The sequence below is a fragment of the Balaenoptera borealis genome (assembly GCF_965194805.1).
Source record: "Balaenoptera borealis genome assembly, chromosome: X".
NCBI classification, from domain to species: Eukaryota; Metazoa; Chordata; class Mammalia; order Artiodactyla; family Balaenopteridae; genus Balaenoptera; species Balaenoptera borealis.
In genome coordinates this window covers 41,460,113-41,478,624 of record NC_138881.1, presented here as the reverse complement: position 1 = coordinate 41,478,624, position 18,512 = coordinate 41,460,113, and the positions used below count along the sequence as shown (strand labels likewise).

Sequence of the window (18,512 nt, the reverse complement as noted above, 5' to 3'; positions counted from 1 at the left end):
ATTTAATTAAGCCATTTGCATATATGTCACTAAACATTCCTCAAATACCGTGGGGGACTCTGTTTTTAAAAGTCATCTTTGCCATTGGAAATATTAGGAATTTAAATAGTGCTTGCTAACTTCCCTCCCTATGCTTGTCTGTATCTTACCTTCTCAGAGACTTCTGACTCCTTCTTGGCATCTCTACTACAGGTAGAATTTACACCCACTGAGATCTGGAACTACATACTTGTAATCGTTGACTCAACTTCTATTTGGTTCCTCTTGATTGCCCCTTACTTGTAGAGCTGCCTCTCCCTAGAACATTCAAGAGGAGGCTGATAAAAATGGCTGCGCTTCACAAGCAGCCTGTACTTTCAGAGCTTGTCCTCCAGCAACGTAGAACCCCAGCAGGGCCCTCAGACTGCTGCCATCAGTCCACTTTTTAATATTAATTGTGCTGCTTATCCTACTTGCACAGAACAGATTTCCTAAACCACAAATGAATGATTGTGCCAGTTACTTTGAAAATGAAATGATGGGGATGTTTGAGTTGGAAAGGCATGAGAGGAGTAGTAAAGGAACGTACTACTTGAGGGCAGAGAAAATAACAGACATGCTGATTCTGGCTCCCTTTCCCCTGCCCACCACCCCCCGCCCCCGCCTTCCTAAAGCTGGGAGGGCAAGTTCCTAACTGCCTGGAACACAATGCAGGTGCCTGGGTAAGGACCACAAAGAGCCCTTGGCTGGTTTGTCAGGAAACTCAACCAAGCGTGATTTCCCCAGGCCAGCTGTGGGGGACCTGGAAAGTTGGTTTTACAGACGCTTTCTTTAATCTTCTCTATAAATCAATTTTGGCCTGTTAGGATCTAGACTACTTCAGGGTAATTAACCTGCTAAAAGGCACTCTGAGGAAAATTACAGTAAAAATGCCAAAAGAAATTTTATACTACATTGAGTTGGTCTACCCTCAGACATAACCAAGCCTGTTTCTTTGGGGATTGATTTGTCTGCTTTTTGGATTTATTTGATTTCTTTTAAAATATTACCTCCCAATAAATCTTTGAAATTTTGGTGATACAGGATGTTTGAGCTCAAAATCTCTAAAGGTTATGGTTAAAAGGGAAGCTTTTCCCCCTATTTCAATCCCTTTTCTGCAACTAAGTATCTTTCTTCTTGTTTGTTCCTAGGATGGTCCAGATACTGCCAGAGGAAACCGGACAAAGCAGGAGAGTGCATGGCTATTCAGGCTGTGGTACAGCTTTGACCACAAGTATCCTTTTAAGAGGATTCCCTGTGTTTGTGAAACATCAATGATGAAATCCTCTTGTTGAGTTGTCAGTGAATGACTTCTGATGAGCAAGGAAAGATGTGTGCTTGCTGCTACAGGTGTAGTCAGTCCTCTCTTGGGACACATGCAATGATCATTCAACCACAGGCAGTCATAATGAGCATCTCTCTGGCCAAGAGGAATGTTTTCACATCATTAGGGTAGCCAGTCCACAGCCTGGTAGACTCACGTGGCTCTTCAGAGCTTTGTGTCCAAGGGAAATATGCCTGTGTAGGTGAATTAGTTAAAATTCCACTTGAACCATGCTGTGGTCAGGAAGGGAAGAGGAGGTTGGCCAGTTAATCCATGTGGAGAGGATGATTCCTATTGGCTGAACCGAGTCTGGCCAAGTCTGATCCTGGCCTTAACTGGACCACATGCAAGGCAGACTCTGTTCTAGTAGATTCACTTGGCCCCAGGTGAAAAATTAAAAACCAAAAAGTTACGCTTTCATGGTTTCTTTAGTTGACATAGCGGTCAAATTGGTAGGTAGCTTATATATGGTCTTTGGAGACTTTGAAAGTGTTTAAAATTTTTTTATTGACATAAAGAATACGTATAGGAAAGTACATAAATCATAAGTGCTCAGCAAGTTATTGCAAAATAAGTACGCTCAATACCAAACAGGTCACGAAACACAAAATTACCAGTTCCCCACATGCCATAACCCAATTACTGCCCCTTTCTCCTCCCCAAACGTAACCACTCTCCTGACTTCTAGCAACACTTAATAATATTACCTGTTTCTGAACTTTGTATAAATGTGATTATAGAGTGTATATATTTTAGTATCTGGTTTGTTTGGCTTGACATTATTTGTGTGATTCATCCATGTTGTAGCTCTAGTTCATCTATTTTCATTGCTGCATAGTATTTCATTGTATGAATATATCATAATTTATTTATCATCCTGTTGATGAACACGTAGATTGTTTCTAATTTGGAGCTACGATGAAAAATACCGCTATGAACATTCTTATACATGTCTTTTGGTGCATGTTTACATACATTTTTGTTGGGAATACACCCAGGAGTGAAATTGCTGAGTCATAGGACATGCAACGGTTCAACTTTAGAAGATGGTGTCAAACAGTTTTATAAAATGGTGGCACCACTTTTCATACTTACCTCTAGCGTATGAGAGTTCCATTTGCTCCACATCCTCACTGACGGTTGGTATTGCCAGTCTTGTTAATTTTAGCCTTTCTAGTGGATTTATAGTGGTATTTCATTGTGGTTTTTTAAAATGGAAGTATAGTTGATTTACATATTATATTAGTTTCAGGTGTACAACACAGTGATTCAATATTTTTATAGATTATACTCCTTTGTGGTTTTAATTTGCATTTACCTAGTGACTAATTAGGTTGAGCACCTTACCATATATTTACTGGCCCTTTGGTGTGTTCCTTTGTGAAGTGCCTGTTCAAGTCTCTTGCCCATTTTTCTCTTGAGTCATTGGCCTTTTTATTACCGATTTTAAGAGTTCCTATGTATTCTAGATATGAGTATTTTGCTAGTTATATGTGATAAAAAATATCTTCTCTACTTGTGACTTGCCTTTTCACTTTTAGATAGAATCTTTTGATGAACAAAAGGTCCAATCCAATTTCTTGAGCTTATCTGTTCTGGCTATTATTGTTTGTGTTCTGTTTTAGAAATCTTTGTCTACTCCAAAGTCATAAAGCCAATTTCCTATGATATCTTCTAGGAGCTTTATTGTTTACCTTCTGTACATCTGTGTTTGTTTGTTTTTTTAAAATAAGTGACAGACATGAGCAATGAAAAAGTATAGAGATAATTTGAGATGCTCTAGATGAGGTTATCATCTTTCATCTTTCAGAGATGATTTACCTTACATCTGGTCAGTGGCAAGGTTAGGGGAATTAGCAATTCCAGATCACTTTAATCCAATCGGGAATAAAGGTGATATGAATCTGGGCTTCAGCTCCTGTGAGGGTTAGTCTGTTTTCTGTGTGCCCTTTCTTCTAGGGTTCCAACCTAGAGCCTAGAATATTTATGTAGACTTCCTCAGAAGACCCTGGACTCCAGTTTTTGTCAGATTCACTCTGTTTTTGTGAGTCTGCCAGATGCTCTGCTTAGCTTCTCAGGTGCTTTTAGGGAAAACATGGCTCACCGTGTGCAGGGCTCACCTCTTGGATTTCCTTTTCCAGACTCTGGCCCTCTTCACTGCCATGGTAGCTTTCTGATGCCATTAAGCAGAAAATGTTGTGTTTTATTTTCCCAGCTTTTCTAGTTAGCCTCAGTGGAAAAAATGGTTCAAATTACCTTGTTTGCTATTAACTAAAATAGAACCCCCAGGGATTTTTTTAAGTCATATGAATTTTGTCTACATTGTAATTCAGAATGCATGTTACTCACTGGGCTTGGAAAGGATGTAGAGAAGATTGGAGAGAGTTCACAGGAGAGTGACAAAATGCTAAAGTGATAGATCATTTGGACAGTAAATGAATAAGGAAACATTGGGCTTGAACTACATTTTAGACTAAATGACATTTAGGCATATACAGAACATTCCATCCAACAACAGAATATACATTCTTCTCAAGTGCACATGGAACATTCTGCAAGATAGATCATATGTTGGGTCACAAAACAAATCTTAGCAAATTTATGAAAATTGAAATCATACCAAGTATCTTTTCTGACCACAATAGTATGAAACTAGAAATCAGTAACAGGAGAAAAACTGGAAAGTTCACAAATATGTGGACATTAAACAACACACTCCTAAACAATCAATGGGTCAATGGAGAAATCAGAAGAGAAATTTAAAAATTATCTTGAGACTAATGAAAATGGAAACACAACACACGAAAACTTATGGGATGCAACAAAAGCAGTTTTGAGAGGGAAGTTCATAGTGATAAGTGATACATTAAGTGATACATTAAGAAAAAAGAAAGATCTCAAACAACCTAACTTTACTCCTCAAGGAACTAGAAAAAGAAAAGAACAAACAAAGCCCAAAATTAGTAGAAGGAAGGAAATAACAAAGGCCAGAGAAGAAATAAATAAAATAGAGACTCAGAAAACAATAGAAAAGATCAACGAAACTAAGAGTTGGTTTTTTGAAAAGATGAACAAAATTGGTAAGCGTTTAGTTAGACTAAGAAAAAGAGAAGACTCAAATAAATAACATCAGAAATGAAAGAGGAGACATTACAACTAATACCACAGAAATATATAGGCTCATAAGAGACTACTGTGAACAATTATTCACCAAAAATCGTATAACCTAAAAGAAATGGATAAATTCCTAGAAACATGCAACTTACCAAGACTGGATCATGAAGAAATAGAAAATCTGAACAGACCAATACAAGTAAAGACATTGAATCAGTAATTAAAAACCTCACAGCAAAGAAAAGCCCAGGACTATATGGCTTCACTGGTGAATTCTACCAACCATTTAAAGAAGAATTAATCCGGGAATTCCCTGGAGGTCCAGTAGTTAGGACTCCAGGCTCTCACTGCCGAGGGCCCAGGTTCAATCCCTGGTGGGGGAACTAAGATCCCACAAGCCGCGCGGTGCAGCCAAAAAAAAAAGAAAGAAAGAAAGAATTAACCCTTCTCAAACTCTTCCAAAAAATTGAAGATGGGGGAATACTCCCAAATTCATTTTTTGAGGCCAGCATGGCCCTGATGTTAAAGCCCACCAAGGACACTACAAGAAAAGAAAATTACAGGCCAGTATCCCTGGTGAACATAGATGTAAAAATCTTCAACAAAATACTAAAAAACTGAATTCTATAGCACATTAAAAGGATCAGACATCATAATCAAGTGGGATTTATCCCTGGGGGATGCCACATAATCAATGTGAACACCAGATTAACAAAATAAAAATCATGTGATCATCTCAATAGATGCAGAAAAAGCATTTGACAAAATCCAGCATTCTTTTATGATAAAACTCTCAACAAATTAGGTATAGATGGAATGTACCTCAACATAATAAAGGCCACATATGACAAACCCACAGCTAACATGATACTCAGTGGTGAAAAGCTGAAAGCTTTTCCTGTCAGATCTGGAGCAAGGCAAGGGTGTGCACTCTTGCCATGTCTATTCAACACAGTACTGGAAATCCTAACCAGAGCAATTAGGCAAGAAAAATAAATAAAAGGCATACAAATCAGAAAGGTAGAAGTAAAATTGTCTCTGCAGATGACATGATCTCACATATAGAAAACCCTGAAGATTCTACCAAGAAATTGTTTGAAGCTTTTAAACTAAATCACTGAAGTTACAGGAGATAATATCAGCATACAAAAATCAGTTGCATTTCTATATACTAACAATGAACTATCCAAAAAAGAAATTAAGAAAACAATTCCATTACAGTAGCATCAAAAACAATAAAATACTTAGGAATAAATTTAACCAAGGAGTGAAGATCTATATGCTGAAAATTAAAGAACATTGACAAAAGAAATTGAAGAAGACACAAGTAAACGGAAAGATACCTGTGTTCATGGATTGGAAGAATTAATATTGTTAAAATGTCCACACTGCCCAAAGCGACCTACAGGTTCAGTACAATCTCTATCAAAACTCTGATGGTATTTTTCACAGAAAAAGAAAAACCATCCTAAAATTTGTATGGAACCACGAAAGAACCTAAATAGCTAAAGCCATCTTGAGGAACAAGAACAAAGCTGGAGGCATCACACTTCCTGATTTCAAATTATATTACAAAGGTACAGTAATCAAAAAAGTATGGCATTGGCATAAAAACACACACAGATCAAAGGAACAGAATACAAAGTCCAGAAATAAACCCTTGCATATAGAGTCAAGACCAACATGCCAAGGAAACACAATGGGGAAAGGGCAGTCTCTTTAATAAATGGTGTTGGGAAAACTGGACAGCCACATGCAAAAGAATGAAACTGGACCTCATCTTATACCACTCATAAAAATCAACTCAAAATGGATTAAAAACTTAAATGTAAGACCTGAAACCATAAAACTCCTAGATGAAAACAAAGGGGAAAAGCTCCTTGATATTGGTCTTGGCACTGATTTGTTCTTGTTGTTGTTGTGTTTGACACCAAAAGCGCAGGCAACAAGAGCAAAAATAAACACGTGTAAAATTTTTTACATCAAACTAAAAAATTTCTGCAAAGCAAAGGAAACCATCAACAAAATGAAAGTCCTAGGATGAAAAAAATTTTTCTGAGCTTAGAATTCTATACCCAAACTGTTAATCAAAAATGAGCAAAAAAAAGGAGGGTGGCTTTCAGACATGCAAGAATTCAGAAAGTTTAGCACCATGCAGACTATAAGAAGGGGGGAAAATAACATAAGGATTAAACAAAACAAAATCCAACTAAGGGGACAGTGATTTGTTATAACCCAGAAGAAGTGAACAAGATCAAAAAGAAATTAAAAGAAGATCTTTTTTTTTTGCAGGATACTCAAATGTTGTCTTCTAACAAAGTTTAAATGACATTGTATTACATTTCCTTTAATAGTATTCCAACCACTCTGCTTGGTTACAGTGAATAATATTCATAAATTACATTATTACAAGTGCTGCTTATTGGTCTTTAACATTAGGCTCAATCCATAGACAAAGCAGATATTTGCTTATTAGTTACAGAATGCAATTGTTATATATCTACAGTACAAAATTAATTATAAATAAAAATTAGAAAGGAAAAAAATTGAAAAGAGGCAGGAATGTAAATGAATTAAATTTACCATCCTTCATAAGAGGGAGCTAAAAGCTGACTACAGTTCATAAATCAGGAAATAGGCGAAAAAAACTGTATTCTATAAAGTTGTAATGGTAAATTACCAGAAAGACTGGGTGGGAGGGAGGCTTGATATTTCATTTTTGCCCTTCCAACAATCTGAATATTTAAAATCTATCTGTAAATATTTTTTCTCTTTTAAAGAAGTTGTTAGAGGGCCTTCTGTATTTGGGAAGAGCAAGCTTGTCTTTGAACTGCCCAAGACAGGGTACTGAAAGGTAGCCTCTGGGTTCCCCGGAACTCTTTTGTATTAGTCATTCTGCAAATGCAGCTGCTGTCAGCTTCTGAGCTGAAGACACAAGAAAACTGATAGACCTGTAGGGGCTGTTTCTAGGAATGAGGACAGCAGTCAGAGGGGGCTTGTTCTGCTTATAGAGTCCCAGCAGAGCCCACACATCCTCCTTTGATGAGTAATTCCCAGTCAGAATTTTACCCAGGGGTCACCCTTCCATCTCCTCCTGTAGAGAAGCCTTTTCTCTCTCGTGCTGCTCTGAATGAAGACAGGAAGTGATGGTGCTCGGAGCAGTCATCCGCTTGGGTACAGACAGCTGTGACTCCTTCTCACCTGCCTTTAAAGTCTCTTGGCCATTCCTGCATTTGAGGTGACCCTGTAGGTCTCCACCTTTTCCACATTGCTTCGGCTCTGGGTATCAGAAACGGTCCCAGCTCCATCGTAATGTGACACAGGGCTGCACATTTGGCAGCACAAATATCTGTAGATTGGCAAACCCTGAGCTGGTCTCCACAGAACAGTTGACCTTCATGTTAGAACGGGGGGCTCAGTTGAGGGCAAGTTTGCTTCTCAGGGGACACTGGGCCATGTCAGGAGACATATTTGTTGTCACACCTGAGGGAAGGATTGGGGGTGCTCTAGTGGGTAGAGGCCAGAGATGCTGCTAGACATCCTACAATGCAGGACAGCCCCCTATGACAAAGGGTGATCTGGCCCACAATGCCACTAGTGTCGAGGTGGAGGAACTGTGTTGGAGAGTCTGGGAGGGAGGCAGCGGCTAGAGGGAAGAATAGTCCTGTATGGGAAGGTGGGAGGTTGAGGTCTGAGTGACCTTCGTGAAACCGTTTTGCCTTTTGCTGAGTCCTCTCAGGTCCTGTCCGCCTCGAACATTTCCACCATGTGACCTCTGGGGAGAGGGGACCCAGGGGCTGTAACATCTCCACTCCAGCTACATGATTTCCTGTTTCCAAAACATGAGCTGGTTGTGTGTCAAAAGCTGGAAGGCTGATCAAAACCAAAATTCTCATTCAGCATAACAAAGAAGGCAGAAGGGTGTTCTAATTAATCAGGTATTCTTTCTAACTGAAAATGAGGAACCGCCAACCTGAAAGTTAACAGTTAACATTTAAGGCTGATGGGGCATAGTTTAATCTTGGATTCAGACTGTTGCAGACTACAGGTACTTCTGTATTGTACTGGTAAAATGGGGGAAAAGAGGCTTTTTGGGGGTAGAATGCCAGATGATTTACTCTTTGGGATTTCTAAACACATTTTGTTGGGTGTGTGTTTTCTTTGCAGGCACTTTTCCTTAATTCTCTTTTTAAAGTTACTTGAAGCCCATCCTCACACACAGTGGCCCCCCATTAACCACCACTCTCCCAGCCTGGTGTGGCTTGCTCGCTCGATGTCTCACCAGTCCCCAGGTGTATGACGTAAGTACAGCATGGCCAGGTTGCCATGGTAACACTGCAGTTCTGCTATGGCCTTTGCTTTGAATTCCACCAAACGTGACAGAGAACAGCATCAATGTCTCCTTCTCTTAAAGACAGTTGAGGCTTCCAGCCTCCCCAGCCCCTCCCCATATACAAATGGAATTCCCATGCCACCTCTGATAAACTGTTTTTAAATTACAAAAAATGGGTCAGATGCCAAGAACACCATTTCCTTAGAACTGCTCCCGGTTTTGTAAAGTGATTTTTAATGCTTATGGTGAGTTTTTAGTGGAATATGAGCCTAGGTAATAATGCTAATTACCTTTCCTTTTATGTTGGAAGGATACAGACCAATAGATTAAAAAGTTAGTTTTATAATTTCCCATCCCATTTTATTTAATAAATCTGTCTTTTTTTGAATGCTGAATAGTTTGCTCAGTTTGGACCTCTGTGTAAAGTGACAGTGTGGGCCATTTGGATGTGTTTTATCATCAGAAACAAAGGGTAGTGACTCGGCATCCTCACTTCTCCCACTAAAGAAGCTCCAACTGATTACACTGTTTGAGTTTGTTTCACTGGGCTTACGTGTTTCTTTGCCTTCTAGCTCTAGTCTCTTTTAACCAATTTCTAAAGCCTTCCTTCTTACTTAGGTTTTACAAGGGTCACTTTTCATGTCTCTGTAATAGTAAAGTAACTAACCCACTATGAAAACTTTATAAAAACCTTACCTAATCGGAAGCTTACCAGCTATTCCTCACACATCAGTTAGGGGTGTCTGGCCTACTTTGAACTCAGCATAAACTCAATATACTTCCAGGGACTTAAATTGAAAGTGCTCCCCTCATTCAACAAAATTTGTTCAAATTCCTAATTGTAGTAAAAGAATGAAGCTAGAACACTCCCTAACACCATGCACAAAAATAAACTCAAAATGGATTAAAGACCTAAATGTAAGGCCAGACACTATCCAACTCTTAGAGGAAAACATAGGAAGAACACTCTTTGACATAAATCACAGCAAGATCTTTTTTGATCCACCTCCTAGAGTAATGGAAATCAAAACAAAAATAAACAAATGGGACCTAGTGAAACTTAAGAACCACCCTCCATTCTGCCGCTACTGCCTTGGGCTGGGGTCCTGACTGGGGTCCCAGCCTCCTCCAGACACAGAGAGGCCTGCTGCTGAGAGAGTGAGAGCAGAGAGTCTTTGGAAGTTTAACTGAGGAAGCCAGAGGTGAGAGAATGGAGGGGGCTCCATGTGGAGTCTAGTGCCGCGTGAGGGCATCAGATGAGCCATTCTCTGGGCTGTTTGACACACTTTTTTTTTTAAACATCTTTATTGGAGTATAACTGCTGTTTAAGCAAGAGATTTCCTTTTCAGTAATTTTTATACATAAGCCATTTGGCTTTACTAAAATGGAATGACTTTCAAAATGCTTTGTTAGGGATTTGGTGATGGCTGCTCATTTCTTTTTGTTTGGATGATTTCCTTAGAAAGAACGCTTTCTGGTTGTTCGTTATTCGTCATTTCCACTAACTCTAAACAAAATTTAGGTTTGAAAACCGCCTAGAAAACAGTGTTCTTCCACTTAATGAAAATGATCTGTGGATATTTAAATGCACACATTCCCACGACAGTCTTGCTTGCAGGTGTTTGCAGGGTTATTTCACTCCATTTCCATAGCAGCCCTCACTGGACAGCTAGTTATGTAATTACACAAACCTTCAGCTGAACAAAACTTTTGTCAATCCTGTCATCTGGAATTCGAGGGTGTGGGATAGTTTTGTTGTCAGCATAGAACATTCCTTAATCTTCCATCTGGAAATCCCTCTCCACTGGGTTTTACTACGTCCTTGTTTCTGAGTGACCTTTCCTGGGGTACTGTTTGTCTGGGCTTGTGAGTTTCATCATGGAACGGGACAATATCCAGTCTTGTTTTCTCCTGTCAGTGAATTTTGGCCCTGCTTCCCACTGCGAGGGGTCAGAGTGGGGCTTGGCTCCATTTGCAGAATTCCCCGCACATGCAGTTGTTCTGTATTCCTCTCTGTCCCCGTGTGGCTCCAAACCTCGAAACAGCAAAATACGTGCCAGGAGAGCCTTCTCCTGAACATTGGGAGCTAAGGAGCCCTGGGAGAGAGATTTTGACAGAGATGAACAAAAACATTACTTAGCACATGTATGCACGGGAGAAATGGAACGTGCTAAAACAGGGAACATGATGTCATCTGTTGTTAAGAAAACCATCATGGAGCAGATGGAGTTTCAGGACTTTCAGAACTACTACTGGGGAGGAGGAAATTGGGGAGTTTGGAGTGAGCTTTAGAATTATGCTCTGCCCGAGTCGAGGATGTTTACTGAACTGTACATTTGCTCCCTGCCTCATTCCGGTGAGGGTTGGAGGCAGCAATCAAGAGGACTTGCGTGCTTGCCTGTTAAAAAAGCCGGAGCCCTGGTTAAGTGGAGTCACACTGTGGAGAGTGGAGAAGCCGATGTCACTGAGAAACAATGCAGAAAACAAGCATGTGCTTGTCACCCTTACGTGCCCAGAGATGGGCCAGGATAGGAGAGGCAAGGTAGGCAGAACCCACGGGTCCTGCCTGGGTCGGTGCATTTAACAGGCGTTCATCTAGCACCTCCTAAGAGGTCAGCAGCACAAGGAAGGGTGCCAGGAAGAGGAGGAGATCACTGCTGTTCTGTGGTTTCTCACGTAGCTGGGGGATCCCCGGCCCGGACCCGGGAAAATCTACCCCAGCCTCGGGCAGCGAGACCGAGTGGGGGCCACGTGGCTGTCAGGGAGGCAGGCTCAGCATCCCACACCAAGGAGACCCTGTCGTGTAGAGGCCGAAGGACCGCAAATGCACTTTGAAGGTAGATGGGAAATAGGAGAGAAAGAACCGTTTACGCGGAGCGGCTTGGAAGCATATGTTTGCCATTCAAGGAAGAAGTTCCCCGTGTTTGACGGCCGTGCAGCGGGGGCGCGGGGAGTGTACCGCCCCTTGCTTTGCTTGTTAAACCATCGGAGGATGAAAGGTTGTGCCTGACCTCACGCTGCTTCGTGACACTCTCCCGATATTCTCGTAGTTTCAAGTGGCTGCCACGTAGCCTGCTTTGCTCAGCCTTGTCTGTTCTGCTACCACCACTGCCTAGCATGAGATGCCCCACCAGTCCTCTTCCCGACGGGGTGATTTTTCACATCTTTTATGTGGGTAGAACCAGTCTAGGGACAGCATAAATCCTAACTCTGCTTCCAAGCAGCTGGACAGCCACGGGCAAATTCCATGGGTTCTCTCAGGTTTTCTTCTCTGTGACCTGAGTGTTTGTGCCCTTCATAGGGAAGGGGTGAGGATCAAATGAGAGCTTCTGTGACGTTCCTGGCAGGCGTATAATAGATGCTTGAGAAAACGTCCCCTCCCTCTCTGTCCCTCGCTTCATCCACCTGAGGGCTTCCTTCCCATCAGGGTGTTTCTGTGGGGACAGGAAGGAAACCCTAATTATGGCTTATCCTCTTCCCTGAATTGCTGACTAGGACAAAGAGTAGTTCAGCTGTAAACCAGGTGGGTTTAGGGTGGTCTGTACAGAGCAGGAGGCCACCTCCACCCCCAGAAGACCTTCCCAAAGAAGAGAGGACCTGAAACCTATTTGTAGGTTTGCCCAGGGACCTTACTCCTTCCTACCTTTGTGGGTTGGGAAGCCGAAAATTGGAGCTGATCTCCCTTCCTTCCCTTTTGTCACTTTTTGTCCCCAAGCTGTCAGGCATTTAAAATCAGAACTGCTTTCTGGTGTTTGAAGTGCTGGTTCAGCACCAGCCTTACATTGACTAGCACTCTACAGTTTACATCCAGTTATCATGCTAGAGGCTCAAGGCAGGCAAGTTTTATGATCCCTCTTTTCAGATGAGGAGCTGAGGTTGGGGTGGGCTTCAGCCCGGGAAAACAGTGGTCTTCCATTTGTCGTTGATGTTCGTGGTGTTTGTTGCACTTTTCAGAACCAAGAGCCGCTGAGAGAGGAAGACTCTGATTTCATCCTGACCGAGGGCGACCTCACCTTGACCTACGGGGACAGCACAGTGACTGCGAACGGCTCCTCAGGCTCCCACACGGCCCCCACGAGCGTCGAGGTCAGTCGGAGAACGAAGGGCAGCTCCGAGGAGGTGCTGGAACGAGACCTGGGAATGGGAGACCAGAAGGTTTCCAGCCGGGGCACCCGCCTGGTGTTTCCCCTGGAGGATAACGCGTGACTCCCCGCCCCGAGCCCTGAGTGACGGGGTAGGCCCACTGGCGGGGTGAGGATGGCTGCGAGCTTGAGGTGGGGCCTTGACTGAATGGAACTAACACTTCTATTTTATTGGGGTCTGAAGATATCTTCACATTTAAATTTTAACCCAAGACGCAGCTGGTGGGGCTGAAGTGTCTCTAAATCAAGACAGATGCAGACCTATTCCCACTTTTTTCACATAGTAGTGCGCTGTTCAGAGTTAAACAAACAAACTAATAGCATGCTTTAATGCTCTCTTCATTCATTCACCTGCAGATCTGAACAAGGTGTGGCAGGTTGACGAACTCCTGGGGGTTCTTTCCAGGAGAGGCTTCATATCCAGACACAGCGATGCAGGTCTAGCTGGTTGTAGGAATAGCAAGGGGGGAACAGGCTAGAAAAAGACCGTGAAGGAAGGCAATTGAGATTGGACCTCCAAGGATTGTGAGAGGCTGGTGTTAAACGGGACAGAAAACATGAAAAAGCAATTTGAGTGGAGGCTCCCGCAGCTAGGCTGCGTGACTGCACCCTCCCATCAGGAATTCCTGCCCTTTTTGGCTACCTGTGTTTCCTCTAGACTGAAGATTGGAAAATCTGTCCATGAACATTTCAACATGGGGGAACGAATTCCAATTCCTTCTCTGGAAATCTCCATAAAGAAGAAGTTACTGAAATGTTTGAAACCAAAGGCAAAATAGTGTTATACTGTTGTTTTTAATTAATCTGAGGACAGGAGAAACTGTTTAGAAACTGATGGTGATATCACTGCAAAAATCAGTCAGTTCTTGAAGGCTCCCATATGAGCTGACTGCCTGGAAAACGATTAATAGGACTGGATTCTATTGTGGGTTTAGAAATAAGACCACAGTTTGTGGGGTGCAATTTTGTCTAGGGAAGAGAAGGCAGTAAGAAGCCTAAGAGGGAACAGGCTAGTATTCAGAGGGAAGAAATCTCACTGCAAACAAAACTAACTGCAAAGAAAGTACAAGATAGTATTCTAATGACTGAGTAGAATTCCAAACTTTGAGCTAATAAATACATGAGATTTCAGTGGCCACATGGGGAATCAGAGGCAAGTCAATGAAAAGTTCAGCATTATTCAACTTGATGGAAGGTTCTGTCTACTATAGACAGATTAGGAATCCAGATGTCTTGACATTGAATGCCATGTAGAGAAGGGCCATTTTCTTGGTATCTGGGGAGGCTTGCACCAGCTTCATGTGTAAGCGTGGTTTCAAATTTAGGTTTTTAGTTTGGTTTCTTTGTGGATGAGCCGCTCCACCTGCCCGCACCTGCAGTAGGTGAAATACTGAGAGAACTCTTGGAAACCAAGTTTGAGATTCTCCCCGTGTCTCTATGCTTCAGTGCTAGTATATTTGAAAACCCAGTTTCTAAAAAATGCTTTCATAAAATGTGGCCATTTTTCTTATTATGGCAGACAAAATAGCGGCCCAGTTCAGTCTAGGACACCCATAATGAAGTCAGTCATTGAATCTTCTTGACTCGCATTTTTAATGGTTAATCTTTAAATAAGACATTACTTGATACTTTGTTTTTGAATTGATAATTTGTGCAAACCAGGAAAATTTTATTATTAGGTTGAGCCATATGAAATTGCTGACATTCAACCATTTAAAAAAAAATAGATATGGCAATTTCATATGGTTCAATATAATATAATTGAATCATTTTTATTCCCCTCTTTCCTTCGTATCTACACTAAAGTCCATTTTGATTTTATGGTCATCCATGGGCTTTGTCCTCTTCACTGCAAACATTTTATTCTAACCTACTTAAATATAAGTAAATGGAGATTTGCTAAGACCAAAAGTGAGCTAGGTTTGTAGTTATGTGGTTGGATTTTTTATTCAGTGGATCAGAGTAAGTCACTGACCCGTGGTCCTAATTTTTGTTTGCAAGATGTGGAGATGAATCCTGACCTTACCAGGGGTCATGGGAAGTGAGTCCGCTCATCAACATGCTTCCACCTCTCAGAAGCATCATGCCTGTGCTGAGTGGCAAAAAAGCAGGGTGCCACGAAGGCCTGAAACCACCTCACTCAAGGCTGAGTATCTGTTGCCAGTCTGGCAGAAATCAGATCGAAACTGCTAAGTAATGGTGCATCCAGCTAAAGAAAGTTCCCCTGAGAGAGTAATCCCAAGTCATCTTATAAACATGTTTGTTCTGGGTTGCGGGGATGACAGTTCAGTAGTCGAATGCTCTAGAGCACAGGTTCTCAACCCTGGCTGCACATTAGGATTACCTGGCCAGTTTTTTAAAATATTGATGCCAGGGCCCTACCCTCAGAGATTCAGATACAGTAGGTTTGGGGTGGGCCCTGGCTGCCATGCTTTGTTCTGGAGCCTCAAGGATTCTAATGCACAGCTAGGGTTGAGAGCCTCTAGTCTAGAACTGGCAGTGGACCCTATCTGGAACCTTAAAGAATGGCCTAGCAAAGAACATTTTATTTTAGTTGTTAGTCATGTGGAACAAACAGTTGTTGATCAGTTGATCAGACCGGGCAGCTGTGAGTTTCATGCTAATCTTTGCAGAAGTCAAGAATGTACCTCTTAAAGTACAACCTAAAATGTCACTTTTGAAAACCTTAGAGCGTGAGAAGGAGAGATGGGCGACTTGAGTGTATGTTTGGCGGGGGGGATTAAAAACCTGTCATCTTTGCCCCCATCTGTGGGAAAAAAGGGGTTTTGTCTTAACTGAGCTGCAGACTAATCAAATGTGAAGCTTTCTGAGATGGTATCTTTGCAGTTTAACCTGAGATTATATTAACAGTCCCCATTGCAGTCAAGTGAACTTTCTTTCTCTTCACACTTTGCTTGTCCCCATGCCTGCATCCACGCTGGACTCCTCAGGATAAGGATGGGCCCATTTATTGCCTGAGCAGAGGCCCCATATTAAGTGGAAAGTTGTGATCACTTTGCTGTCACGTGGCGGTGGTGTCGGTAGCAGGTAATTAAGGAGATGCAAACTTTTGTATAGCACCGACACAGGAAAGACAAAAGCGCCTGCAATTCCTTTTCATACTCTTTTTGGGGACTACAAGGAGAACTGAAGTAAAGAAGGAAATTTGGAATTTAAAGAAATTTTGTATTTCTTCCTAGGAAACAGGTATAGGAAGGGCATATGTGATTAAATGGCCTCTGACCATCAGGAGTCAGAGTGACCAGATGAAGCATTGATGCCCTGCAGCCCAAAATCACACTGCGACATCAAATGTTTCATCAAGCAAACAGCAAGGAGCTCTTCAGGCCGTGTTCTCTAGACCTGAAAATGTCCTTCATGGTTCTAAATCTCTTTAGAAAACCTGAAAAAATGTTATCTCAGCTATCCGCGAACATTTCAGTCTCGGGCAAAGAAGTAATGGTTCTTTCCAAAACAGAAGTCTGTTTCACGCACACCCCCCCACCCCCCATCATAGCTCTCCCTTTCTATGTCCAGAGTGGAAGTTAACGTTATCATGTCAGCTATTTAATGTGAACAAAATGATTGCTAAATGTAGAAACACCGCTGATGCGCTCAGGAGAGGTTGCTGGCAGGGCAAACAAGCAACTCATCAAAGGGGAAAATCATCCGCTTGGAAACCTACCTTGGTACCCATTGCGAGTTCTAAGAGGTAGATCAGAAAGCTGATTTTCCCATCTGCTGTAAAATGCAATCTGGACTGAGAGCATCTGGAAAGTCAGCTTTCTGATTCAGTAAGTATATGACTCCTTATTCCACTTCAGAAATGGGACACTTGACAGGTTTGGTGCCTGCTTTTTGATGTTGCTTCTGTAGGTGAATTAGTGTAGGAGCTAGTCTGTCAAATACAGTAGACTGGTATCATTGAATTCTGATCCCTTCTGTTGTTTTTTTTAAGTGAGAATCTGGCTCACCAGTGTCAATTGCTGCGTTCTGATACAGTAAATTGAGGGCATCTAGTGGCCAAGAGTTAGAGTTTAGAAACGACCCACCTGAATGCTGCTTTCACCATGTGGATACCTCAAAAGACCTTCCCTCTTTCTAAAACCTAATAAGAACAATCTACAGAGAAATATTCTGGAAACCAATGCTAGTGTCTAACGAGGAAAAGCAAGTAGGCTCTTTGACAATCCTTTCAAAACGAGACCTAGAAAGAAACCATTTTTTTTCCAGTTCCAAGTTTCATAAGCAGAGTTTCTATAAATTAACAAACCCATCTTGTCAACCAGTGCTAGCAGAAATTGTAAAGAGCAAAACCAAAGTTTTTGATGTCAGTTTTATTTTTGTAAGCAGGGTATAGTCTAACCATGGCCCACATGGCGCACACAGGCAGCCAGTTTTCTGCCACATGAGCCTGGGAAAAGATGAGAAGGAAGGGCTGCCTGTTCTGCTGCCCTTTGTAAAGGTGTGTAGCAGACATGAGAGTGCTCGGGAGAGGGAGGGAGAGGTTACCTTCTCATCCTGATGGCCACCTTTCCAAATGGGTTCATAGAACTGCCACATGTCATGGTCAGCTCAACTCCTGGCCAGTGGAAAATTATCTGGGCCTGTATGTGTTGGGGGAACTCAGGTGGAAAAGGACTTGGAAACAGCATGAAGAACTACATCTGCTGTCTAAAGCACTTCAAAAAAGTTAAGATCCCAGTGTAACTGGGTGAGTATCTAGCTGCATGGACATTTGGGGGTTGACTTTAGTTGTGATTATTCCAGCTGTGGGCTTTGGAGAAGCAGTGGGATGATTTTCAGTCGTGTGGGTGTTAAGTCTATGGATTTGGAATTTGTCACTGAAATCGCTCATTCCGAAGTATGACTTCATGGTAGGGTCACCTCCTAGGTTTTTTATTTTTTACATAAAATACATCTGGTACTTCTTACTTAGGAAGTTTTACTATGTCCATTAAAATGATTAAATGTGAAGGCCACCAAGATTCATTTAATAGCTGAAAAGCAGTTTTTTAAATAGAATAGGATGAATTTAATATGGGCTGATGTGACCTTCTGGGGAATTTTTTTTATAGAGAGCTTACATACTGTAATTGGGGAAATTTTTGTCTTTTACTTCCATTCAACAGTAGCAAACTGGTGGCTTTATAAAATTAACATAGGATGTTATATAAACATGTTATATAAAATAATATTAAAGTATGTCTAACTGTGAAAAAGTGAAGACTTGGAGTTATCAGCAACCTTTATGTGCAATAAGAAAAACTGGAGTTAGGCCCCCAAAGTGCTCCCTTTCCCTAGCATTTTACTTAACGTTTGCCTTTGTGTATATGTTTAGATTGATACTATAAAGCTAGCTACATGTTTTCCTGCCCTTTACTGATATTTAACACATTTTTCTCAAAGCTTTTTTTTTTTTTAACAAAACTCAAAATAAAAAGATTAACTGGGTGAGCTCATCTTGTTTTGTATTTTTAAAACTATTGTCCGTTAGTAGAAGAATGCAGTATGATCCTGTTCTTAGTCTGTTTCTTTCCCTCACAGAGAGGTTCTGTTCTGGGGGGAAGCTGTTCCTCTC

At 41.6% G+C, this 18,512-nt stretch overlaps 1 protein-coding gene across 4 annotated transcripts in view; it reads left to right on the top strand.

Annotated features, from left to right (window-relative positions):
• SLC9A7 (solute carrier family 9 member A7) overlaps positions 1-18,385 on the top strand; it is a 145,404-nt gene extending 127,019 nt beyond the window's left edge. For 3 of the 4 annotated variants that reach the window (XM_082378107.1, XM_082378105.1, XM_082378104.1), the window contains 3 exons: positions 1,170-1,252; positions 8,652-8,757; positions 12,744-18,385. In XM_082378107.1, the coding sequence (XP_082234233.1) occupies positions 1,170-1,252; positions 8,652-8,757; positions 12,744-12,995 (441 nt within the window). In that variant the 3' untranslated portion in view covers positions 12,996-18,385. The remainder of the gene's footprint in view (positions 1-1,169; positions 1,253-8,651; positions 8,758-12,743) is intronic. The other variant, XM_082378106.1, reaches the window with a different exon arrangement.
• The last annotated feature ends 127 nt before the right edge of the window (positions 18,386-18,512 follow it).